The sequence below is a fragment of the Acomys russatus genome, chromosome 19, assembly GCF_903995435.1.
Source record: "Acomys russatus chromosome 19, mAcoRus1.1, whole genome shotgun sequence".
Lineage (NCBI taxonomy): Eukaryota > Metazoa > Chordata > Mammalia > Rodentia > Muridae > Acomys > Acomys russatus.
In genome coordinates this window covers 13,335,020-13,355,286 of record NC_067155.1, presented here as the reverse complement: position 1 = coordinate 13,355,286, position 20,267 = coordinate 13,335,020, and the positions used below count along the sequence as shown (strand labels likewise).

At 53.4% G+C, this 20,267-nt stretch overlaps 2 protein-coding genes across 2 annotated transcripts in view; one reads left to right on the top strand and one right to left on the bottom strand.

Annotated features, from left to right (window-relative positions):
- Positions 1–8,500, top strand: part of Ccdc61 (coiled-coil domain containing 61) — a 20,653-nt gene extending 12,153 nt beyond the window's left edge. The window contains exons 6-14 of the mRNA XM_051162484.1: positions 5,012–5,222; positions 5,304–5,386; positions 5,843–6,006; positions 6,105–6,180; positions 6,640–6,782; positions 6,875–6,953; positions 7,217–7,277; positions 7,930–8,002; positions 8,152–8,500. Of these exons, the coding sequence (XP_051018441.1) occupies positions 5,012–5,222; positions 5,304–5,386; positions 5,843–6,006; positions 6,105–6,180; positions 6,640–6,782; positions 6,875–6,953; positions 7,217–7,277; positions 7,930–8,002; positions 8,152–8,249 (988 nt within the window). The 3' untranslated portion in view covers positions 8,250–8,500. The remainder of the gene's footprint in view (positions 1–5,011; positions 5,223–5,303; positions 5,387–5,842; positions 6,007–6,104; positions 6,181–6,639; positions 6,783–6,874; positions 6,954–7,216; positions 7,278–7,929; positions 8,003–8,151) is intronic.
- Positions 8,501–9,012: 512 nt separating this feature from the next.
- Pglyrp1 (peptidoglycan recognition protein 1) lies at positions 9,013–13,533 on the bottom strand. Its single transcript, XM_051161908.1, has 3 exons — positions 13,259–13,533; positions 9,929–10,050; positions 9,013–9,191 (listed from the first exon to the last, which is right to left on the bottom strand). The coding sequence occupies exons 1-3, from the start codon at positions 13,513–13,515 to the stop codon at positions 9,013–9,015; spliced, it is 558 nt and encodes a 185-aa protein (XP_051017865.1). The 5' UTR covers positions 13,516–13,533.
- Positions 13,534–20,267: the final 6,734 nt, after the last annotated feature.

The following is a 20,267-nucleotide window of genomic DNA, read 5'->3' as shown; positions in this document are numbered from 1 at the left end:
GCAGGCCCAGACTGAGTGCCAATGCTGGGAGAAAGAAATGACCTTCTCTTGGGGGTGGTAGTACACAGGGTGGCAGGACCCATGGGTGCTGCTGGGCCACCCATGGGAAGGAGGACCCTGGCAGGCAGAGGAACTTATCCTCCATCCAAGACATCCCTCTGTGTGTCTCCCATACTGGCCACAAGGTGGCTCCCTCCCCCATCCACAGAATTGGTAAGAGGTGCCTTGAAATCTCTGAGCTGGTGGTGCCTCCGTGTCCTGTTCAACTCTGCAGCCCCCTCCTTGTGGAGACAGGCGCTTGCCACACAGACCAGGATTACCTTGCTCTGTCGACCCTCCTCCCTCTGCTCCAAGTGCATCCATCTCCCCACAAGGAACTCCACAGGGTGGTGGTCCAGGCAGAAGGCGGAGAGCCACTGACAAGAGCCAGCTCTACAGAGGCTTGTGCTGGGAAGGGCGTGATGGAGAGGGGGCAATGCAGGAGTGCCGTGTGTGTGTGTGTGTGTGTGTGTGTGTGTGTGTGTGTGTGTGTGTACACCCACTTAAAACAAACAACTCAAAACTATTTTTATGCGTTTGCTAGTTAGGCCAGGCTATCTCTGGGCCTTCAGCAACCCTCCTTCCTCTGCCTCGCACGTGCTGAGATTATAGGTGTACCCTGCCATGTTTTGCTCTTGTCCCCTTCTTCCATCCTTGTCTGCAACAGGGTTGGAACGCGCTCTGTAGACCAGGCTGCCCTTGACCTCAGAGACCCCACCTGCCTCCACCTCCCAAGCACTGTGATCGAAGGGGTGCCCCCCCACATTTTTGCCAGTTCTTGAGACTGTTGGCTAGCCTGGTGTCTTATGAGGGGACGATCTCATTGCAGCCACTGTTGGCCGGGGTAAATTAGCATCCTCGGGAAGCATGTCCCTGAGCTCCATATCTCCCAGGGGAGGTGTGATCAGTGTGGACTCTTCCTTTCTGCCCACCTCTGACAGAACATTTAGTTGGCTCTCATAGCTTGACACACTGGAGTAAGCAGGTTGCTGGTCGTGGTGGCACACACCTTTAATTCTAGCACTTGGGGGAGGCAGAGACAGGCGGGGCCAGCCTGGTGTACAGACCAAGTTCTAGGACAGCCAGGGCTATTACACAGAGAAACCCTGTCTCAAAAAAACAAAACAAACAAACAAACAAAACAAAAACAAAAACAAAAAACCAACCCCAAATACAAAAAATCAAAGCCAAACAGCAACAATAACAAGACCCTGGACTGGCTCAGTGAGACGGCTCACCTTGTAAAGGTGCTTGCCGCCAAGCCTGCCGCCCTGAGTTCAGTCTCTGGGACCCTCGTGGTGGAGGGGGAGACCCAAGTCCTACCAGTTGCCCTCTGACTTCCACATGCATGCCACGGCACGAGCATGTGCCTGTGTGCATACACACAAATAAATAAATGTGATAAAAATCAAAATCCACTGGGCGTGTGTTCTGTCTCCCTCTGGAGGCCGGTGTCTGAAACCGTGTTCACGGGACTGCAGTGGCGCGTCCTGCCACAGGCCCTTGGGAGACTCCCTTTCTTCCCTCTCCAGCACTGGGGAGCTGCAGCTGTTCCTCGGTTTGTGTCCTAGCACTCTGCTCTGGGCCTCTGAGGTCACATTCCCCTCCTGGCTTCTGTGTCTCTCAGTAGCTCAGGTTGTGATCCGCCCGGATAATTCATCCTTGAGAGAACCCTGACCTCACAGTCCCACATCACGTCTGTAAAAGTCACTTTTTGCCAAATAGTGGAACGTTCACAGGTTCCAGAGAAGGCCACGGGTATCTTTGGGTATGTGGGGGCCAGTATTCAGCTCACAGACATGATCTAATCCATTCACTGCAGTGGATTTTATTTTCATTCGGTGTTGTCTTTGGTTAGATGGAACTGTTCATGCTGGCTTCTATATCCTTGTGGTAGAGCCCCACTAACCTTTTCTGTTTTTGTTTTTTTTTTAAGTGCCAGACATAAGGACCCAGAGCTGGGGGATTCTAGCAGGGGCTCTACCACTGAGGCACGCCCCCAGCCCCTCACTGGGGGATTCTAGCAGGGGCTCTACCACTGAGGCACGCCCCCAGCCCCTCACTGGGGGATTCTAGGCAGGGGCTCTACCACTGAGCCACGCCCCCAGCCCCTCACTGGGGGATTCTAGCAGGGGCTCTACCACTGAGGCACGCCCCCAGCCCCTCACTGGGGGATTCTAGGCAGGGGTTCTACCACTGAGGCACGCCCCCAGCCCCTCACTGGGGGATTCTAGGCAGGGGCTCTACCACTGAGCCACGCCCCCAGCCCCTCACTGGGGGATTCTAGGCAGGGGCTCTACCACTGAGGCACGCCCCCAGCCCCTCACTGGGGGATTCTAGGCAGGGGCTCTACCACTGAGCCACGCCCCCAGCCCCTCACTGGGGGGTTCTAGCAGGGGCTCTACCACTGAGCCACGCCCCCAGCCCCTCCCTGGGGGATTCTAGGCAGGGGCTCTACCACTGAGCCACGCCCCCAGCCCCTCACTGGGGGATTCTAGGCAGGGGCTCTACCACTGAGCCACGCCCCCAGCCCCTCACTGGGGGGTTCTAGCAGGGGCTCTACCACTGAGCCACGCCCCCAGCCCCTCACTGGGCTATTCTAGGCAGGGGCTCTACCACTGAGCCACGCCCCCAGCCCCTCCCTGGGGGATTCTAGGCAGGGGCTCTACCACTGAGCCACGCCCCCAGCCCCTCACTGGGGGGTTCTAGCAGGGGCTCTACCACTGAGCCACGCCCCCAGCCCCTCCCTGGGGGATTCTAGGCAGGGGCTCTACCACTGAGCCACGCCCCCAGCCCCTCACTGGGGGATTCTAGGCAGGGGCTCTACCACTGAGCCACGCCCCCAGTCCCTCACTGGGGGATTCTAGGCAGGGGCTCTACCACTGAGGCACGCCCCCAGCCCCTCACTGGGCGATTCTAGGCAGGGGCTCTACCACTGAGCCACGCCCCCAGCCTCACAGAGCAGTGGGGGTGGCAGTGTGGTTTCTCTTCTTTCTTTTTTTCTTTTTTGGTTTTTTGAGACAGGGTTTCTCTGTGTAGCCTTGGCTATTCTGGACTTGCTTTATAGACCAGGCTGGCCTTGAACTCACAGCGATCTGCCTGCTTCTGCCTCCTGAGTGCTGGGATTAAAGGTGTGTGCCATCATGCCTGGCCATGGTTTCTTTTATTTCTTTTTTTAAAAAAAGATTATTTATGTATGTGAGTGTTCTATCTGCATGTATACCTGCAGGCCAGAAGAGGGCACTAGATCACATTATAGATGGTTGTGAGCCACCATATGGTTGCTGGCAATTGAACTCAGGACAGAAGGGCAGCCGGTGCCCTTGACTTCTGAGCCATCTCTCCAGCCCATGTGTGTGTGGTTTCTATGCAGGCGTTTTACCACTATTTTTCCGAAATGTTTTGTTTCTTTTATCAGGAGGTTATGTTAGCATGGTCTGGTATTGTACTTAGAATTTTTGTCCAGTGGAATGAGCCAGAGGACAGGTACATTTTTAGAAAGGGAATATATGGTCTCTTCTTACTTTCTCCTTGATTTTACACCCGGTTTTCTCTAATGCTAAAAAAAATTGTAGTTTCTGAGGCTGGAGAGAATGGTTCAGCAGTTAAGAGCATTGGCTGCTCTTCCAGAGGACACAGGGTCAATTCCCAGCACCCACACGACGGCTCACAACTGTCTTTAACTGCAGTCCAGGGAATCCAGCATCTTCACACAGACATGCACACAGGCAAGACATTAGTGCACATAAAATAAAAATAAATAAATCATTTAAAGATTGTAGTTTCCAAGGATAGTAGCACATTTTTTTTTCTTTTTTAATGATTTATGTGCACTGTTATGAAGGTGTTGGATTCCCTGGAACTGGAGTTACAGACAGGTATGAGTTGCCATGTGGGTCCTGGGAATTGAACCTGGGTCCTCTGGCGGAGCAGCCAGTGCTCTAAGTGCTAAGCCACCTCTTCAGCCGCAGTGACAATTATTTTCTACTTCTTTCTTTCTTTCTTTCTTTCTTTCTTTCTTTCTGAGACAGGGTTTTTCTCTGTAGACTTGGCTGGGCCTTGCTTTGTAGACCAGGCTCACCTTGAACTCACAGAGCTCTGCCTGTTTATGCCTCCCAAGTTCAGGGATTACAGGTGTGTGGCATCCTGACTGGCTGGACAATTATTTTCTTTGTCCCAAACAATACAAATGCAATTACTAATGAGGCTTCTGAGTAAAGGTTAGACTTCTTTGCAGCCTCTTTTGCCCTGAAGCTGTGTATTTGCTAAAACCCCGTGTTTCAGCCAGCTTGTCTCTACGAAAAGTGTTTTCATACTTCCAGAGCCAAAGCTGGACAGAGGGGTGCATCCAGAGAGTCCCGGTTTCTCCAGCTGTTCTCCCTTCCTCGTTCCTCCCCTCCCCATAGGCAGCCCCTCCTCCATTGGAAAGCTTTTCACTTATCCCATGTTTAAAAAAATTATGAACCTACAAAGGTAATTTATAGCCTCTCCTATTTCTTTTTATAAAAGGGGACTTGGTAAATACATTCTGCACTGTTTAAAACCGTGAAAACCAGCCCTCTCTCATGCCTTTTCGTGACACACTATACTGTGCACGCGCAGGGAGATTCAACTGGTTCTGTGTATGGACACTTGGTCACCTCCGCTTCTTGCTCTTTATAAGCAGCAGGAAAGAAAAGCCCGCATATGGCGTTTTCTTAAGTTGTTTCTGGCTAGCGAATAGATCAGGCTGGGAAAGGCTTGGCGGTGGGAGCAAGGGTTAGCTAGACTTGCTGCAGGCATCTTTAGCCATGTCCCCACACTGACTGTCACTAGGGCTAGATGTGCCTGTATGGGGCGTCGGGGAAGGTGAAGTCGCCTCAGCGTCCCCTCCCTGGGCACTACAGTCTTCCTTCCTGGAGGGCCTTGTGGAACAGCGGGTCAGGGCACACGGGGCGCTCAGTCGCCCCACTCCCCACCTCGCCTTTTGCAGAGTGAGCCGCCTGGCGTCCGAGAAGCGCGAGCTGGAGACGCAGCTGGGCCGCTCCCGAGAGGAGGCCCTGGCCGGGCGGGCGGCGCGCCAGGAGGCCGAGGCGCTGCGCGGGCTGGTGCGGGACCTGGAGCTGGAGCTGCGGCAGGAGCGTGGCCTCGGGGGCCGGGCTGCTAGCCGCCGCAGCCAGGACTGCCGCCGCCTAGCCAAGGAGGTGAGGGGGAGGAGGCGGGGAGGGGGCTCCACGCGGCCTCGGCCTGGTCTGGACGCCGGCGGTCCCTGCTTCCCTCCGCAGCTCGAGGAGGTGAAGGCGTCGGAGCGCAGTCTGCGTGCCCGGCTGAAGACGCTCAACAGCGAGCTAGCCCTGTACAGAAGGGGGTGAGAGGCGGGGCCTGTGGGGGTGGGGCTAAAGTGGGGCGGAGTCAGGCAAAGTTTGGGGGAGGTGGGTGGGGCCTGATGAACGAGTGGGGCGTCAAGAAGTGCTGTTGGGTGGGACCTGGAGGTAGGTCTGGGTGTGGGCGGAGCCTGACGGTGATTGATGCCAGCGAGAAGAATCAGGCCACTATCTGCCAATCTTTATTGGCGTGGAAACCGTTTCCAGGGAGCTGTAGGAGTAGGGGGATCTCAGAAAGAAGGGTCTGGTGAAGATTAGGATGTGTTAACATGTAGGGAAGTGGCAGGCTCTAGGAAAGGACTTGGAGAGGGTGGGGTCTAAGAAAGGATCGCTGAACCGGAGCTTGGGGCGCTAGAAGGTGGGTGCAGAGGAGGTACGCGGGCACCAGAGTCAGGGCGGGCTAGCGGGTGGGAAGCTGACAGCGGACTCTATGCTCCCAGGAGACGCACCCTGCCGCCGGCTCCCGCCCGGGAGGACCGAGCTTCGTCGTCCCGGGAGCGCTCCACGTCTCGCGGCCGTGCGGCCACTCGGTCCTCATCACGGGAGAGCGGCCATGGCGCGCGGGGTCGCGGCCGGCCTGCACGCCCCTCGCCCTCACCCACAGGTCCGTGACTGCTCCGCCCTGCCGTGGGGAGACGGAATGGTCTGGCGCCGACAGGTGCAGGTGTGCGAGCCAACCAGCTCCCTCCCCACCCTGTCTAGGTGGTCGTGCGCCCCGTTTTGACCCCACAGCCTTTGTGAAAGCAAAGGAGAAGAAGCAGAGAGAGATCAGGATGAAGTAAGTCAGCCTGTTTCCCACCCCTGCGCTTGCGCCTGGCCCTTACCTCACGCCCTCCTCCTCCTCCCAGCTCTCTCACTAACCGGCAGCTAACCCTTGTTAACTCTCACCTTCTCTGTGCTCCCACTTGCTCTCATTGCTTCATCCCATCTCCCTCCAGTCCCGGTACTGACCTAACCTCTGGAGTCTCGGATTACCTCTGCTGCCTCCCTTGGTCCCGCCTCCTCTCCTTGTGCCAGTTCCCCTATGAACCCCACTCAGCCCCCTCACGGGGCCCCGCCCCCTTCTTTACCCTCATTCTGCTCTCCTAACCCCTTAGGTGCACTCCTTGTTTCTCCCACTCTCACCAGTTGGACTCCCCAGGTGACATGTGTCGGGCCACCCACCTGCTCTGGCTGTGGCAGGTTGCCATACAGGCAGTCAGTTCTCAGTGCACACTCCTAGTCTCTGGCTTTCTAGGCAGCAGCAGCAGCGGAACCGAATGGGCAGTGGAGGAAGCGGAGATGGTCCGTCAGTCTCATGGTCCCACCAGACTCGGCCCGCTGCTGCCGTGACAGGCCGAGGGGACGCCGCCGTCCGCTCCCGGAACCGCAGCTCTTCGGGTAACTGGCTGGGAGAAAGAGGCAGTGTGGCTGCGGGCGGGCGGGCGGCGGGCACGTGGCCCGCGGGCATCACGCCCTTCGTCTCCCCCTAGTGGACAGTTTCCGTAGCCACTGCTCGTCGGTCAGCTCCTGCAGCGAGTTGGAGGATTTCTCCCAGTCGGTTTCCAGAAGGTAAAGCTTGGACTCAGGGAAGGATACTCTGGAAAGGGCGTTTTGGGAGAGTGGAAGCAATCCTTTGCAGAGAAATTAGGCGATGGAGGCTGGAGGTCCTAAAGCCATAAAGTGGGCTAGGAGGGTTAGGAGATGCGCTGTGGGTTAGGAGAGAGGTACCAAGGATGCACTGTGGGTTAGGAGGGAGGTACCAAGGATGTGCTGTGGATTAGGAGAGAGATACCAAGGATGCACTCTAGTCCTTGACTACCCTCTTTTCCCAGTGGTCGCTGCCGTGGCCGAGGAAAACCAGCCAGCCCGACACCCTGGAGCGGACCCAAGACGGTGAGGATCATCCCCAGGCGGGAAGATGGGGAGGGTAGTGTTAGACCACAGGAGAGAGTCACCATCATCCGTATGCTATGCTTCTCTTGTTCTGGGGGGGGGGGGTATTAGGTTGTAGAGGAAACTCAAGAGTGACTCCTAAAGCAGGGTGTTTGGGGGCCCTGGGGCTGGTAGGCAAAATCTAGTGGCCACAGTATGTTGCTTTAAGGCTTGGACCGAGGTTGTGGTAGAATGCCTCTCTTGCACACGGCCCTGGGTTCCATATAAACAGGGTGTGGTGGCATCGCCAGGCCTGTCAACCCAGGAGGTGGAGGCAGGAGGATCCAAAGTTGAAAACCAGCCTTGGCTACAGAGTGAGTTTGAGGCCAGCCTGGGCTACGTGAACTCTTACGTCAACAAGAAAAAAAGATTTTGCCTCATGGGTCCAGGTCTTCAAACTTGGTGCCTCTTCCCAGCGTTGTGACTAAGGGTGCTCGGTTAGGCTCTCTGTGCCTCAGGCTTTGCCAATTCACCCTTCGGAGGGGTCTTGTGTCAGAAGGAGGCTCTTGACAGTGGTAGCCTGTAGACCCCAGATTTGGAATTCCCCATGGAACATGGGGGATGGGAATAGAAGCAGGTTTCCTGACCCCTTCCCTGCCTCTCTTGTTACCAGAAGTCTACCACTCGAGACTGCAACAATCATCAGAGACACCTGGCCAGTTCTGGGGGCTGGGTGCCCATCAAGGGTGAGTGAGCTCTGGGTCCCATCTCTCTCTCTCCCCTGTCCCCTCCCTCCCTCATCCCAGAACCCTTTGGGGGTGATAACCAGGGCAGTTCATGGGTCCTTGCTGCTTCAGGCCCCTCATGGTCCCCACACCTACCTCTGCTTTCACAGAGTACAGCTCCGACTACCAGGGAGCTGACATGGCAGAGATAGACGCCCGCCTGAAGGCGTTGCAAGAATACATGAACCGGCTGGACACACGATCATGACCCTGAGAGCTGGTACCCGGATTTCCCGTTCTACCATTAGTGGGTCTGGTGTGGAGGCAGCGCCCCTCCCATGCTCCACACTTCCTGGTACTTCTGGCGTCTCAGGTGTGTGAGGCCCTGACTCCCTCCTCTCCCCCAGTAGAGCATTCTAGGGGAAGAGGATATGTGTATTTTGTAAATAAATGTGGCAGTTCTGGAATATTCACTTAGCTTATAACTCAAGGGTAGGAATGGAGTGCGCAGAAGTGAGGACAGGGTTGATAATTGGGACCTGAAAGTGTGTCTGGCCTGACTATGACCCGAAGGCAGGTGGGCAGTAGTGAGCTGTGTGTCTCCAGAGGGGTCCAAGCAAGGGTGCATGTGCCTGGCTATATGGCAGGACAGTGGCGCCTTGCAGCACGGGCCACATTGCCTGGCTCTTTTGAGCTGTGGTGGGTGACACTGGAGCCTGCTTGGTGCTGATCCCTGCTCTCTCGCCGAGGTGTCTGGGTTCTGGACTGAGACCTCTCGGTTCTAAGCTGTGGTGTTGCTCCTGAGCCAGGGTCTCCGGGGTTGTGGTTCAGCATTGGGCCTCTGGGTTCTTACCAATAAGGATGGAGCAATGTGGGAGAGACAAAGAAAGGGTGCTGTGGCCGGAGCCACGCAGGGGAATGGTTGCTGTTGCAGCTTTATTGGCGGGGCCGCTGGGAAGATAGATGGGGAGGGGACAGGAGCAGGTGGCAGGAGGGATTTCAGGCGGGTGGCGCTGCAGGGTGTCAAGGTCTCACTCGCGGTAGTGTGGCCAGCCTTGGATGATTTCATAGAGCTGGTCACCTGGAGAGAGTGTGCTCTGCACGTCCCTGTGTCCTTTGACTTCATAGTTGGATCTCAGGAAGCCCTGAGACACCCCACATTCCAGAAGATTGAGGGCAGCACGGAGGGCCCGCTTTGTAGGTACTCGGTCTGCAAGGCGAGGGGCAAGATACAGGAAGTCAGAGTGGGGCTTTTTTGAAGGGCAGAGAGGGGTGTGGCTAAACGGCCCTCTGCCTCAGTTTCCTCAGCCATGAGAAGAAAGTCAGGCTCCTACCCCTAGGGCTGTGGGAGATCACGGGAGGGAGCCTAGCACCTAGGGAGACCCTTAGCAAGCATTGCCTGCCATGACTGCTTCTTGGCCCCGGCGTTTGTCTGCTCCCAGGCCCCTGGGTCTTGTCCACACAAATAGCTGTCACCTATGAAACACCTATGAAACAGGTGCTTTGAGATAGGATCCCTAGCCCAGGCTGGCCGAGAAGGATCCGCGTGAACTGAGCTTGCCACTGTCTCCCAGTGCTGGGATTGAGGTGTGCACCCTGTGATTTGAATCCAGGGCCTTGTGTATGTGAGCCAGGTACTCGACCAACTGAGCCACAGCCACTATGGCAGTTCATTTAATTGAGACAAAGTCTCAAACTCAAAATCCTTTTGTTTCAACCCGTGGAGTGCTGGGATTACAGCTGTGGACTGTTATGCTTGGCTTTTGTTTTTCCTCTGATTTAGTGCAGACCAGCCTCTCCCAGCATAGGGTCAAAATGGCCCCGTTATCCAAAGAAAAAGATGAGGTGTAGGACATGTGCTCCTAGTGGAGGCCATGCGCTTGTAGGTGGCAGAGCTTGTAGCACCCTTCCCCCCAACACCTCCAGCCCAGGACGTTGAGTACTTACTCATGTAGTTGCCCATGAAGGTGATGCCGATAGATATGGGGTTCCAGGTGGGCCCTGTGTGGTCACCCTTGATGTTCCAGCCTCGGCCTTCATAGATATGACCATCATCTCCAACGAGGAAGCTGTGAGGGAGGGGCGGGGCTTGGTGAGGTGGGCGGGGCTTCAACAGCCTTCACAAACTCTTTGCACCCAGCAGCCGCCCCCCCCCCCCAACCCGTTTCTTGTAGAATCAGAGAAGTCCAAGGTCACACAGAAACCCAATTAACCACAGGACAAAACGCTGTGTGTGGGTGAGGTTGCGATTCAGTGTTTCCTCTTGTCTGCCCATGCCTGGGAACTCACTTCCTCCCCTCTCCAGCCCCTGAGGTGGGTGCTGCTGCCGGCTTCCCACAGGCAAAGCTGACAATCAGGGACCCACCAAGTCGCAGCCTCAGAGGCCCCGCCCCTCGGAAGTCTTGGGCCAGTGAGATGGCTCCTCCAGTAAAGGCCCTTTGCCAAACCTCACAGGTGAGATCTGTCACCAGGACTGACTCCTGCCCTGTTGCCTTCTGACTTCCACACAAGCCTCATGCCATGTGCCTGCCCCCCAGCCAAATAAACACGTATAAAAGAGTGTTCAAAGAAGTTTGTGTAAAAGGAGCTGTCATTCGCCTGTCGTAATTGTCTGGGAGGCTCACTGCCTCCGTCTGCTAACCTAGGCCTAGGCCTGGAAGCTTCTAGCCTCCATACAATCTTATCTAGGCCTAGAATGCTTTCAGCCTCTGAGACTTACTGCTGAATAAGCGCAGTCTTACTAAGCGCTGTCTGTCTGGTTCAACTCAGCTGTTCTGGCTCAAACTCCTCTCCTAGCTGGCTTGTTCAAACTGGCTTTCAGCTTCTCTGAATTGCTTTCCTTGGCCTCAAACTAACTCAAGCAATCTGTTCTAATCTTCTGGCTCCTTCTCATTCTCTGGCTCGCCTGTCTTCACCTGCGTCTAGCCTGTTCTCTCTCCCACCTCTCTCTGTAAAACTGCCTCCGATTCCACGAACTGGACCACCACAAACAGAACTGCACTCCTCTGCCTCCCAACTCACCGACTTGACCGAGCTGCCTGACCAGAACCCAGAGATCTGCATGCCTCTGTCTCCTGAGGACTGGGATTAGAGACGTGGAGTACCACGCCTGTACCTAAGCTTTTCTTTACTTGGAACTTGTTCGGTACCAGGTTAGCCTGGAACTCAGAGATTTTTGTTTTTAATGTTTTGTTTTTTTGAGACAGGGTTTCTCTGTGTAGCCTTGGCTGTCCTGGACTCACTTTGTAGACCAGGCTGGCCTCGAACTCACATTGATCCGCCTGCCTCTGCCTCCCAAGTGCTAGGATTAAAGGTGTGCGCCACCGCCTCCTGGCTCTGCCTTGACTCTTGAGGTCCTCTCAGGCAACAGGACCATGGGACTCAAGGGTCGAGGCTACACCTCTCTCTTTGGAAGTTTCCAATCCTAGCACAGTAGTAGACCAAGTCTCAACTGAGAGAAACCCTCCATCCCCGCCTCCTGGGGCCACCTTGGAGCTGGATCAACAGCCTGGAGTTGGACGATGAAGGATTCAGCTCTGAGATGCTGATGAGGCAGAGGATGCTGGACCTTGGAACCCAAGCCCCTGTCTGCCACTCAAGCCAGCCTGCCTCAGAGGAGGCTGGATCAAGATGGGGACCTGGTTTCCTGGCAAGCCGTGAGCCTTTATCCAGGAGTCTCTTACAGAAGACTAGGGGACATTTTATTGTGTGTGAGGCAGAGCCTGTCTCCGGCACAGGAACAAAAGCCCTGTCACTTTACGGAGATCCCATATTGACCATCAGCAAGGGTAGAGGGGGCGCCATTGGCTGACTCCAGCATCTCCATTGCATTGTGATTCCCTAGCATTCACAGCGCCTGGCCTGGGGTGGAGACGCTGTGTGATCTTCCTGGGATATCTCTAAACACCCCCCCCCCAAACCCAAACCTTCACTTACAGGCTAGGAAAGTGGGGCTCAGAATGTGATTTTGCTTCTCTGTAAGGCTGTGTGTGGCCCCCGTGAAGTCTTCCCCACTTCAAACCTGTGGAGCACCTTTGATGTTGGAGCCTTAGAACAACTAAAATCCTGGGTAGAAAGGCCTGAGGACACCCTCCAGGCTTCTGACCTGCTGGTGGTCGGCAGAGCAGTCAGGAGGACTGGGAACCAGCATTTCCAGTATATTCTGCAGGTGATTTGGCTCTTAGGTTCAGCCTTAGAAGTCACAGGGTTCGGGCTGGAGAGATGGCTCAGCTGTTAAAGGCTAGGCTCACAACTCAAAAGTCTAAGAAGTCATAGGGTTCAAATGTTTTCTTTGGAAACAGGCCCAGCCTGTGACACTGAAAAGAAGCAGGTGTGACAGATGGCTGTGTCCCTTGGTGTCCATCCAAGCAGCCTCCCCATCCCCCCCCCCCCAGCTTCCTTGTGGTCAGCCAGAGGGAGCTTTCTAACACCTGGGCCAGTCTATTGCCCCCACCCCCACCATGTATCCCCTTCCAGAACCTTATATGGGTACTCTTTGACCTCAGTCCTTACCGTGACCTTTGGGTCTTGTCCCGTGGCCCTGCCCCCACTTTGATTAAATCACTTGCCTCTGTGCTATACCTTACCCCCAGCTGCTGGGATTACTGGCTTTGATACCATGCCTAGTGCAGCCAGCCTTTTTCTCTCTCCGTTAAAACATGTGTGACGCACGTGTGGGTGTCAGGGCAACAGTCAGTCCATCTGTCATCAGTTCTCTCCTACCCGGGTTAGAACTTGGGCTGTTGGACTTGCTGAGCCACCTAGAAGTTCTTTTCCTGTGGGTTCGTCTTCCACCAGGGACCCATCCTCTTCTGTCTCTATGTACCCAGGGCTACAGGGATGTGTTCCAAGCAATGTCCCCTATCTGGAACTCTGGCACACGGGAGACGTTAGCCCACAGATTTGGGGCTCCTGCCATATGCTAGCCAGTTTCCTGGTATTTGGAATTAGAGGCCATAATCCTGTGGGCCTTTGCACAGAAAAAAACCGAGCCCCTAGCATCCATTACACCCGTGCAGTTACTCTGCCTTGCATCTCAGGCAGCAGTAACGCCCACTGATGCCAGGACTTGGTGTAAGGCTCAGTTAGCCTCGTATTGTCCTGGCAAGATCTGGGCCTTTAGAAAAGTATGGGATGGGGGGGCACCTTGTTACCTGTGAAGCAAAGCCTGTCCCTTCTCACAGAGGAGAAAGCCCCAGCGCCCAAGGGGCACACCAGATCCAGCACCAGGAGGCTTGAGAGGAGGCGTAGCCAACCTCCCGACCACTGGGTACTCACTTGTAGCCCACATCGCACCAGCCTAGAATGTTCTTGTGGTAATGCTGCACGTTGCGGGCCTGCTGTTCACAGGAGGACGGGCTGTCGCAGAAGCTGCCTGCTGTGTGTGAGATCACCACATAACGGACCGGGTGCTGTAGCGGCGTGGAACAGCCAGATGCCTGGGCCTTCCACTCATTGCGGGGTATGACGAAACTACAGGAGGCTGTCAGGCCCACGAGGGCAAGGAGAGCCCAGGCAAACAACACGTTGGACATGATGGACAAGGCTGTCAGGGCGGGCATATGAATCAGGCCCTAGCTTCCTGGACTTTTATCTTCTGGGCTGGCAGGGGCTGGGGGTGGGGGGGAAGGGCTTGCTTCATATCTGGGTGGGGCTTTCCAGCCATTGTCCCAGAGCACTCAGACCCAGCTTCCTCCTTTGACAAGGGTGGAACAGTGATGCCTTTGCTCGGTGTGGGATAGGTGTCGAGAGAAGCTTCCTCATCAGGGAGGGGGGCATGTGTCTCTGTCGTTTTCTGGAATTTCCAAGGCTTGGATCTCAGTGAGGGCATTGTGTAACCCTACCAGGAACTTGCACGGTGAGGGGCCCTGGGCTTTGGCACAAACTTCCTGAAGGTGGGGCTAACAAAGGTTCCTTTTTAAAATGTGTGTTTGCGTAAGAGTCTCCTGTAGCTCAGGATGGCTTTGAACTCGCAATTGAGCCAGAGATGACATTCACCTCTCAATCCTCATTGCCACATCCCTGATACTGGTGCTGAAGTTACAGATGTGCACGGCCACCCACGCCCACCTGCAGATCCCCTCCGACCCAAGTCTGAACATGTGCAACATGTGGATGCCTGTTTCACAGCTGAGGAAAACAGGCTTGGAGACCGGAAGTTGCTACTGTGTGAGCCCACACTGACAACTTACCCTCTCTGTGCCCAATTCTCCCACTGAGGTATGGAGACCATTAACAAGGTTTCTGGGCCCCAGAGTTGATCAAGAATGACACAAATGGATTGGGTTTTGGCCCTTGGATATCCGGCACACAATGTCATGGCCGTGTCACCATGACTCAGGTCAGCTCCAGTCTGTGGTGTGGGTGACCATAGCAGTTCTGTTCTGGAGAGAAGTGACTATGAATGCAGAGGGCCCCACGACTGTAAACTGTGACCTTCATTCAGGTCACATGGTGAGCTTTCCAGGGGATTCTATCCTGCTCAGGCTTCTGTTCCCATCAGGGGAGACTACCTGCCTGCCTTGTTCTCTTCGCTTTCACTTTAAATGGTTTTGGGCGTTCCTCCTGGGGAGCCTCTCTCACTCTCCAGGGATCTCACTCTCCAGGGATCTGAGCTTTCTTTAATAACTCTGTTTGCTCTCCTCAGAAGTAAAATTTTTTTTTTTTTTTGTCGTGCTCCAGATGGAACTCAGGACCTGTGCAGGGAAGGTAAATACTTTTAAAAAATGACCCACACCTCCAGCCTCTCACTGGGGGATTCTAGGCAGGGGTTCTACCACTGAGCCACACCCCAGCCCCTCACTGGGGGATTCTAGGCAGGGGCTCTACCACTGAGACACGCCCTAAGTTCTGCTTTGTAATCTTAAAGGTAAGGTTCCAAGTTTCTGGTTTCCCGAGATTCTTCTCTTTGGCACTTCTATAGGGTCCCCACGGGAGCAGAATAGGCCATATATATGCTCAGCGTGTTCAGGTGGAGCAAGAAGGTCAGGGTTTTGCAGGTGACCGGACACACCTGGGGTGAGGGGTGACCAGACACAGCTGGAATAAGGGAAGCACATGCTGTCAGGAATTCACTGTAAGGGTCTGATAAGTGACTGAAGAACAGTATCAATGTGGATGATGCCACTCAGAAAAGGCCTGGTCACATCTAAGCTTTGGTCTTACAGGGCCAGAATAATACATACTGGGAGGCCACTGGGGGGCAGGGGATGAGAGAGAGAGAGAGAGAGAGAGAGAGAGAGAGAGAGAGAGAGAGAGAGACAGACAGACAGACAGACAGACAGACAGACAGACACAGGCAGGCAGGCAGGCAGAGAGGGAGAGGGAAGGAGGAAGTGGGAAAGGGAGGCAGAGAGAGAGAGAGAGAGAGAGAGAGAGAGAGAGAGAAAAGAAGAAGAAGAAGAAGAAGAAGAAGAAGAAGAAGAAGAAGAAGAAGAAGAAGAAGAAGAAGAGCGTGGAGGAGGAGGCGGGGCAAGGTGGAGGGAATAGAAACATTAACAGAAGGTGGCCCATGAGCCCATGAGTAAGATGATGTTAAAAGGGGCACTGGCTGCTCTTGCAGAGGACTTTCTGCTTCTGCTTCCAGTACCCACGGCAGCTGCTCACAACAGCAGGTAATTCCAGCTCCAGGGGAGCCGTCACTCTCTTCTGGTCTCTTAATCACATGCACTCATGTGCGACACAGACACAGACACACAGCCCACAAAGGGGGAAAAAAAAAAAGCAGGGAAGAGCCACATGACGCGGCAGTAGACTGTACACCCATCCAATCACCCACTGACTGTGGAGTACCCTTAATGTGCCCGAGCGTCATCTGGGCTGCTGGATACAAGAGTGGGAGCGAGAGCCAGTAAAGAAGGGCTCAGACTCCCGGCTCGTGTATTAGGGGGATGGTGCTCTTCCACTGTTGGATCTGCTGGTGTGGGGTGGTATGCCCTAGGGAGTAGTAGCAGGCGGGACGATGCGCAGAAGCCTGGACTCAGGTAAGGGCAGCGGGGACCTGCTTGGTGGAGCTGTGTGGGTTGGGACACATGCTGAGTGCTGGTGGGCTGGGCCTGTTTTCCGGTTGCCAGAGGGGAAGTTAATCAGGGCCCTGAAAAGCCCTCTTATTAGCCAGGACGACCTTGAGCAATAACACCTTGAGCCCAGAAACGGAAAGAATCTAAAGGGAGTCTCCTGGGACGCAGAGACAGTGTGGGGCAGGGCTCACAGCGTGTGCGCGTGCGCGTGCGCGTGCAAACGGACAGAGGACTGCAAGTCTGCTTCTGAGGAGCTTTATTGCCCCTGGCTGTTTGGGGCCGTTGATCGCTGTGTAGCCCTGGTTTCCCGCGGCCTCTCTCTCCAGAAACTGTGTTGATCTCGAACTCACAGAGATCAGCCTGCCTCTTGCTCCCGTGCTGGGGTCAAAGGACTGTGCCCAGCAGTTTTGTTATTTGTTTTTGAGGCAGAATCTTAGGCATCCCAACCTAGTTGAGGCTGACCCTGAACTCCTGATCTTTCTGCCTCTGGGGAAGGGGATTTGGGGGGTTGGGGGAAGGAGGGAGGGAAGGGAGAAGGAGTCAGAGAGAGACAGGGACAGAGAGACAGACACCACAGAAGGAAATCCAGGACAAAAGCTAAAGGAAGCAAACATTTCAAGAAGGAAGTGGTTATGTTAAAAAAAAAAAAACAAACAAAACAGCTGTCTAGTCCCAAGGTCACCCTGGATAATAAGTAGATGGGCAGAAAGTTAAAACCAGAGTAAATTGTATAATAAATGGTGCCCAGGCCAAGGGCCAGCCATTCAGAAACACAGTAGAATCCTTGTCTCACACGATATGCAACTACTATTATGTGAGGAGGTAATGGTCTAAAAGCCAAACACAAAATAACAGGCCATCACACACAGTTGTCAGCAGACATTTGAAAAATTTAATAACAAGTAATTATGGTTTTGGGGACACAAGTTCTCATTATGTAGCCCTGACTAGCTTGGGACTGGGTATGTAGATCAAGCTAATTAAAAAAAAAAAATTTTTTTTTTTTGTTTTGTTTTGTTGAGACAGGTTTCTCTGTGTAGCTCTGGCTCACCTGAATTGACTTTATAGACCAGGCTGGCCTCAGACTCACAGAGATCCCCCTGCCTCTGCCTCTCCAGTGCTGGGATTAAAGGCACCACCACACCTGGCATAATTTTTATTTTTATTTTTATTTTTTATTTTTTTTTTGAGACAGGGTCTTTCTATGTAGCGCTGGCTGTCCATGAACTCACTAATGTGTATACCCTTGAACTCACAGAGATCTGCCTGCCTCTGCTTCCCACGTGTTGGAATTAAAGGTGTACACCGCCACACCTAGCAATTAATTCTTTAAAAATTTAGGTTATATGTATGTGCCTGTTTGTGTGTATTTCTATTTGTGGGTTGGTGCATGCAACAGCAACACCCTGTAGCTGGAGTTAAAGAAGATTAGAAGCAGCCGGGTGGCGGCGGCGGTGGCGGCGGCAGCAGTGGCAGTGATGCATGTCTTTAATCCCAGCACTCGGGAGGCAGAGGCAGGTGGATTGCTGTGAGTTCGAGGCCAGCCTGGTCTACAAAGCGAGTCCAGGACAGCTAAGGCTACACAGAGAGACCCTGCCTCGGGAAAAAAAAAAAAAAAGAAAGAAAAAAGAAGAAGAAGAAGAAGAAGAAGAAGAAGAAGAAGAAGAAGAAGAAGAAGAAGAAGAAGAAAGAGGATTAGAAGCCGGCTGTAGGTGCCGGGACGCACAACACTCCAAAAATTTTTTTGGTTTCCCTTTGTTTTTATGCTTCTAGGTGTTGAACCCAGAGCCTCAACCATAATAGAAAAACACTTCAGTGGAAAAACAGCCTAAGCTGGGCAGTGGTGGCGCACGCCTATAATCCTAGCACTTGGGAAACAGAGGCAGGTGGATTGCTGTGAGTTCGAGGCCAGCCTGGTCTACAAAGCGAGTCCAGGACAGCCAAGGCTACACAGAGAGACCCTGTTTTGAAAAACAAACAAAACAGCCTAAAGTGGTACTGTATGTCTGTAATACCAGCACGTGGGGTGTGGCTCAGTGGTAGAGCCCCTGCCTAGAATCCCCCAGTGAGGGGCTGGGGGTGTGGCTCAGTGGTAGAGCCTCTGCCTGTCTTGTCCAAGGCCCTGGGTTTCATACAGGCACTGCAGCCTTTTGTAAAAAAGTACCAATACATTTCTACATTATATCCGGCAGCACATAAACCAGGTCATGCAATCACATGCATGCCTGTAATCACAAAGCCACAGGAAGCTCACAAAGTCAAGGTCATCCTTGGCTGTGTAGGGAGTTTGAGGCCAGTCTGAGCTACAAAAGACCCTGTCTCCTACAAAAAAACACACACTGGATCTCCTCTGCCATAGAGCACAGCTCTCTCGGGAGCTGGTACAAGAAGAGGGGAGGGGACAGCTCATTTTAGCATTTGGGGCACCTTTCCCAACATATTGGAAATGTACATGATAGTCTGTAAGCTTCCTTCCTCTTTATTGAGAGGAGGAACTGGCTCCCTGCCCCACCCCACACCATGCAGGTATTTTCTAGGGAGTGCTCCTACCCTCACTCTCAGTAACTCAGGCAATCTGTTTAAAAGGTTTCCCTGACATCCCAATGCTGCGAGGATGAAAGTTCCAGTGGGGGGGTGAAGACTTCTTAGCCAGATTAAACATTTTGCCCATTGGGAGACGGCTCAGTGGCAGTTGCTGCCCTTGCAGAGGACCCAGCGCCCACGTGGCAGCTCATAACCATTGGAAACCCCAGTTCTAGGGGATCCAATGTCCTCTTCAACTCCATGGGCACCGGCTATACAACTCTGTGGTGTACCTACATACTTGGCAGGCAAAACACTCACACGCATACAAACAAAAAAAATCCCAAGGCCGGGTGTGGTGGCGCACGCCTTTAGTCCCAGCACTCAGGAGGCAGAGGCAGGTGGATCGCTGTGAGTTTGAGGCCAGCCTTGTCTACCTACACAGTGAGTTCAGGACAGCCAGGGCTACACAGAGAAACCCTGTCTTGAAAAAAACCGAAAAACAAACCAAAAAACAAACAAATGAAAACATTTTATGGGCTTTTCTACACCTGCTCTAGCTCTCAAATAATGACACAGAGAACCCATTACATTTATTAATAAGCTTTAAGCACTATAGCTGAGCAGATACTGAGCTATTCTAACCCAATTATACTGACCTGGCCTACTTCCCAGCCAAGTGCCTTCATTACTTGCTAACCCGTTACTTGTCCTGGCCGCTCCTGCTTCGTGCGCGCCTCCTCATGGTGACTTCCTCATCAGAATCTTCTCATGGCCTGGCGAATCCTTCCTTCTCCTGGTGACCGTCTCCTCTCTCTGTTGCATTTAGGACCCTGTAACGGGGATTGGAAGTCATGCCTCACCTCTCCTCTCCTGCCCAGCTATTGGCTGTTCAGCAGTTTACTAACCAATCAGAGATGATGGAAAACATTTAAAAAAAAAACACAACATGGAGACAGGAGATGCTTCAATGATGACTATGCCCACGGCCTCTCTGGACACAGAAATCAGCATCTGAATAACACAGGGCACCAAACCATCTCAGGGTCAACACAGCATAAAAGAATTTCAGTCCACGGCGGGGCGGTGGTGGTACACGCCTTTAATCCCAGCACTCGGGAGGCAGAGGCAGGCGGATCTCTGTGAGTCCGAGGCCAGCCTGGTCTACAAAGTGAGTCCAGGACAGCCAAGGCTACACAGAGAGACCCTGTCTTGAAAAACCCAAACAAACAAAAAACCCCAGTGACTTTTAGCAAAAGAAATATATTTCACACAATTATTTTGGTTGCCCGGACGCTTCAGTGAGGAGAACTGCTACTTAGTATCGGCCTGAAAGGGTTAACTAAGGATTTTGGGGAAGAGCTCAAGGGGTGCCCCTCCTGGAAGGGTTGGGCGGCTCTGGCTCTGCTCCCAGAAGTCTTGGCAGTAATCCCTTGTGAACTCCTTGATAAAGTTAAACAGTTATTGGTTCAAGGAGAGGGAAGGCTTATAGTTATCTTCTTTCTTGTTCGTGAAATTTTTTCCCTTGACTGATTCCCAGAACGTGTTTGGTCTAATAGGTATGGGAACCAAGTTCGTTATTGGTAATATTAATGAGTAACTAATGCTACGCGCCAAGCCAGAAATATGCTACTTTAGAAATGTATAAAAGTTGTGCTTAAGAAATAAACCGTTGCTATTTGCCACCAGAGCAATAGTCCGCCCGTTTCTTAAGGCTACTTGCCATCAGAGCAGTAGTCCGCCTG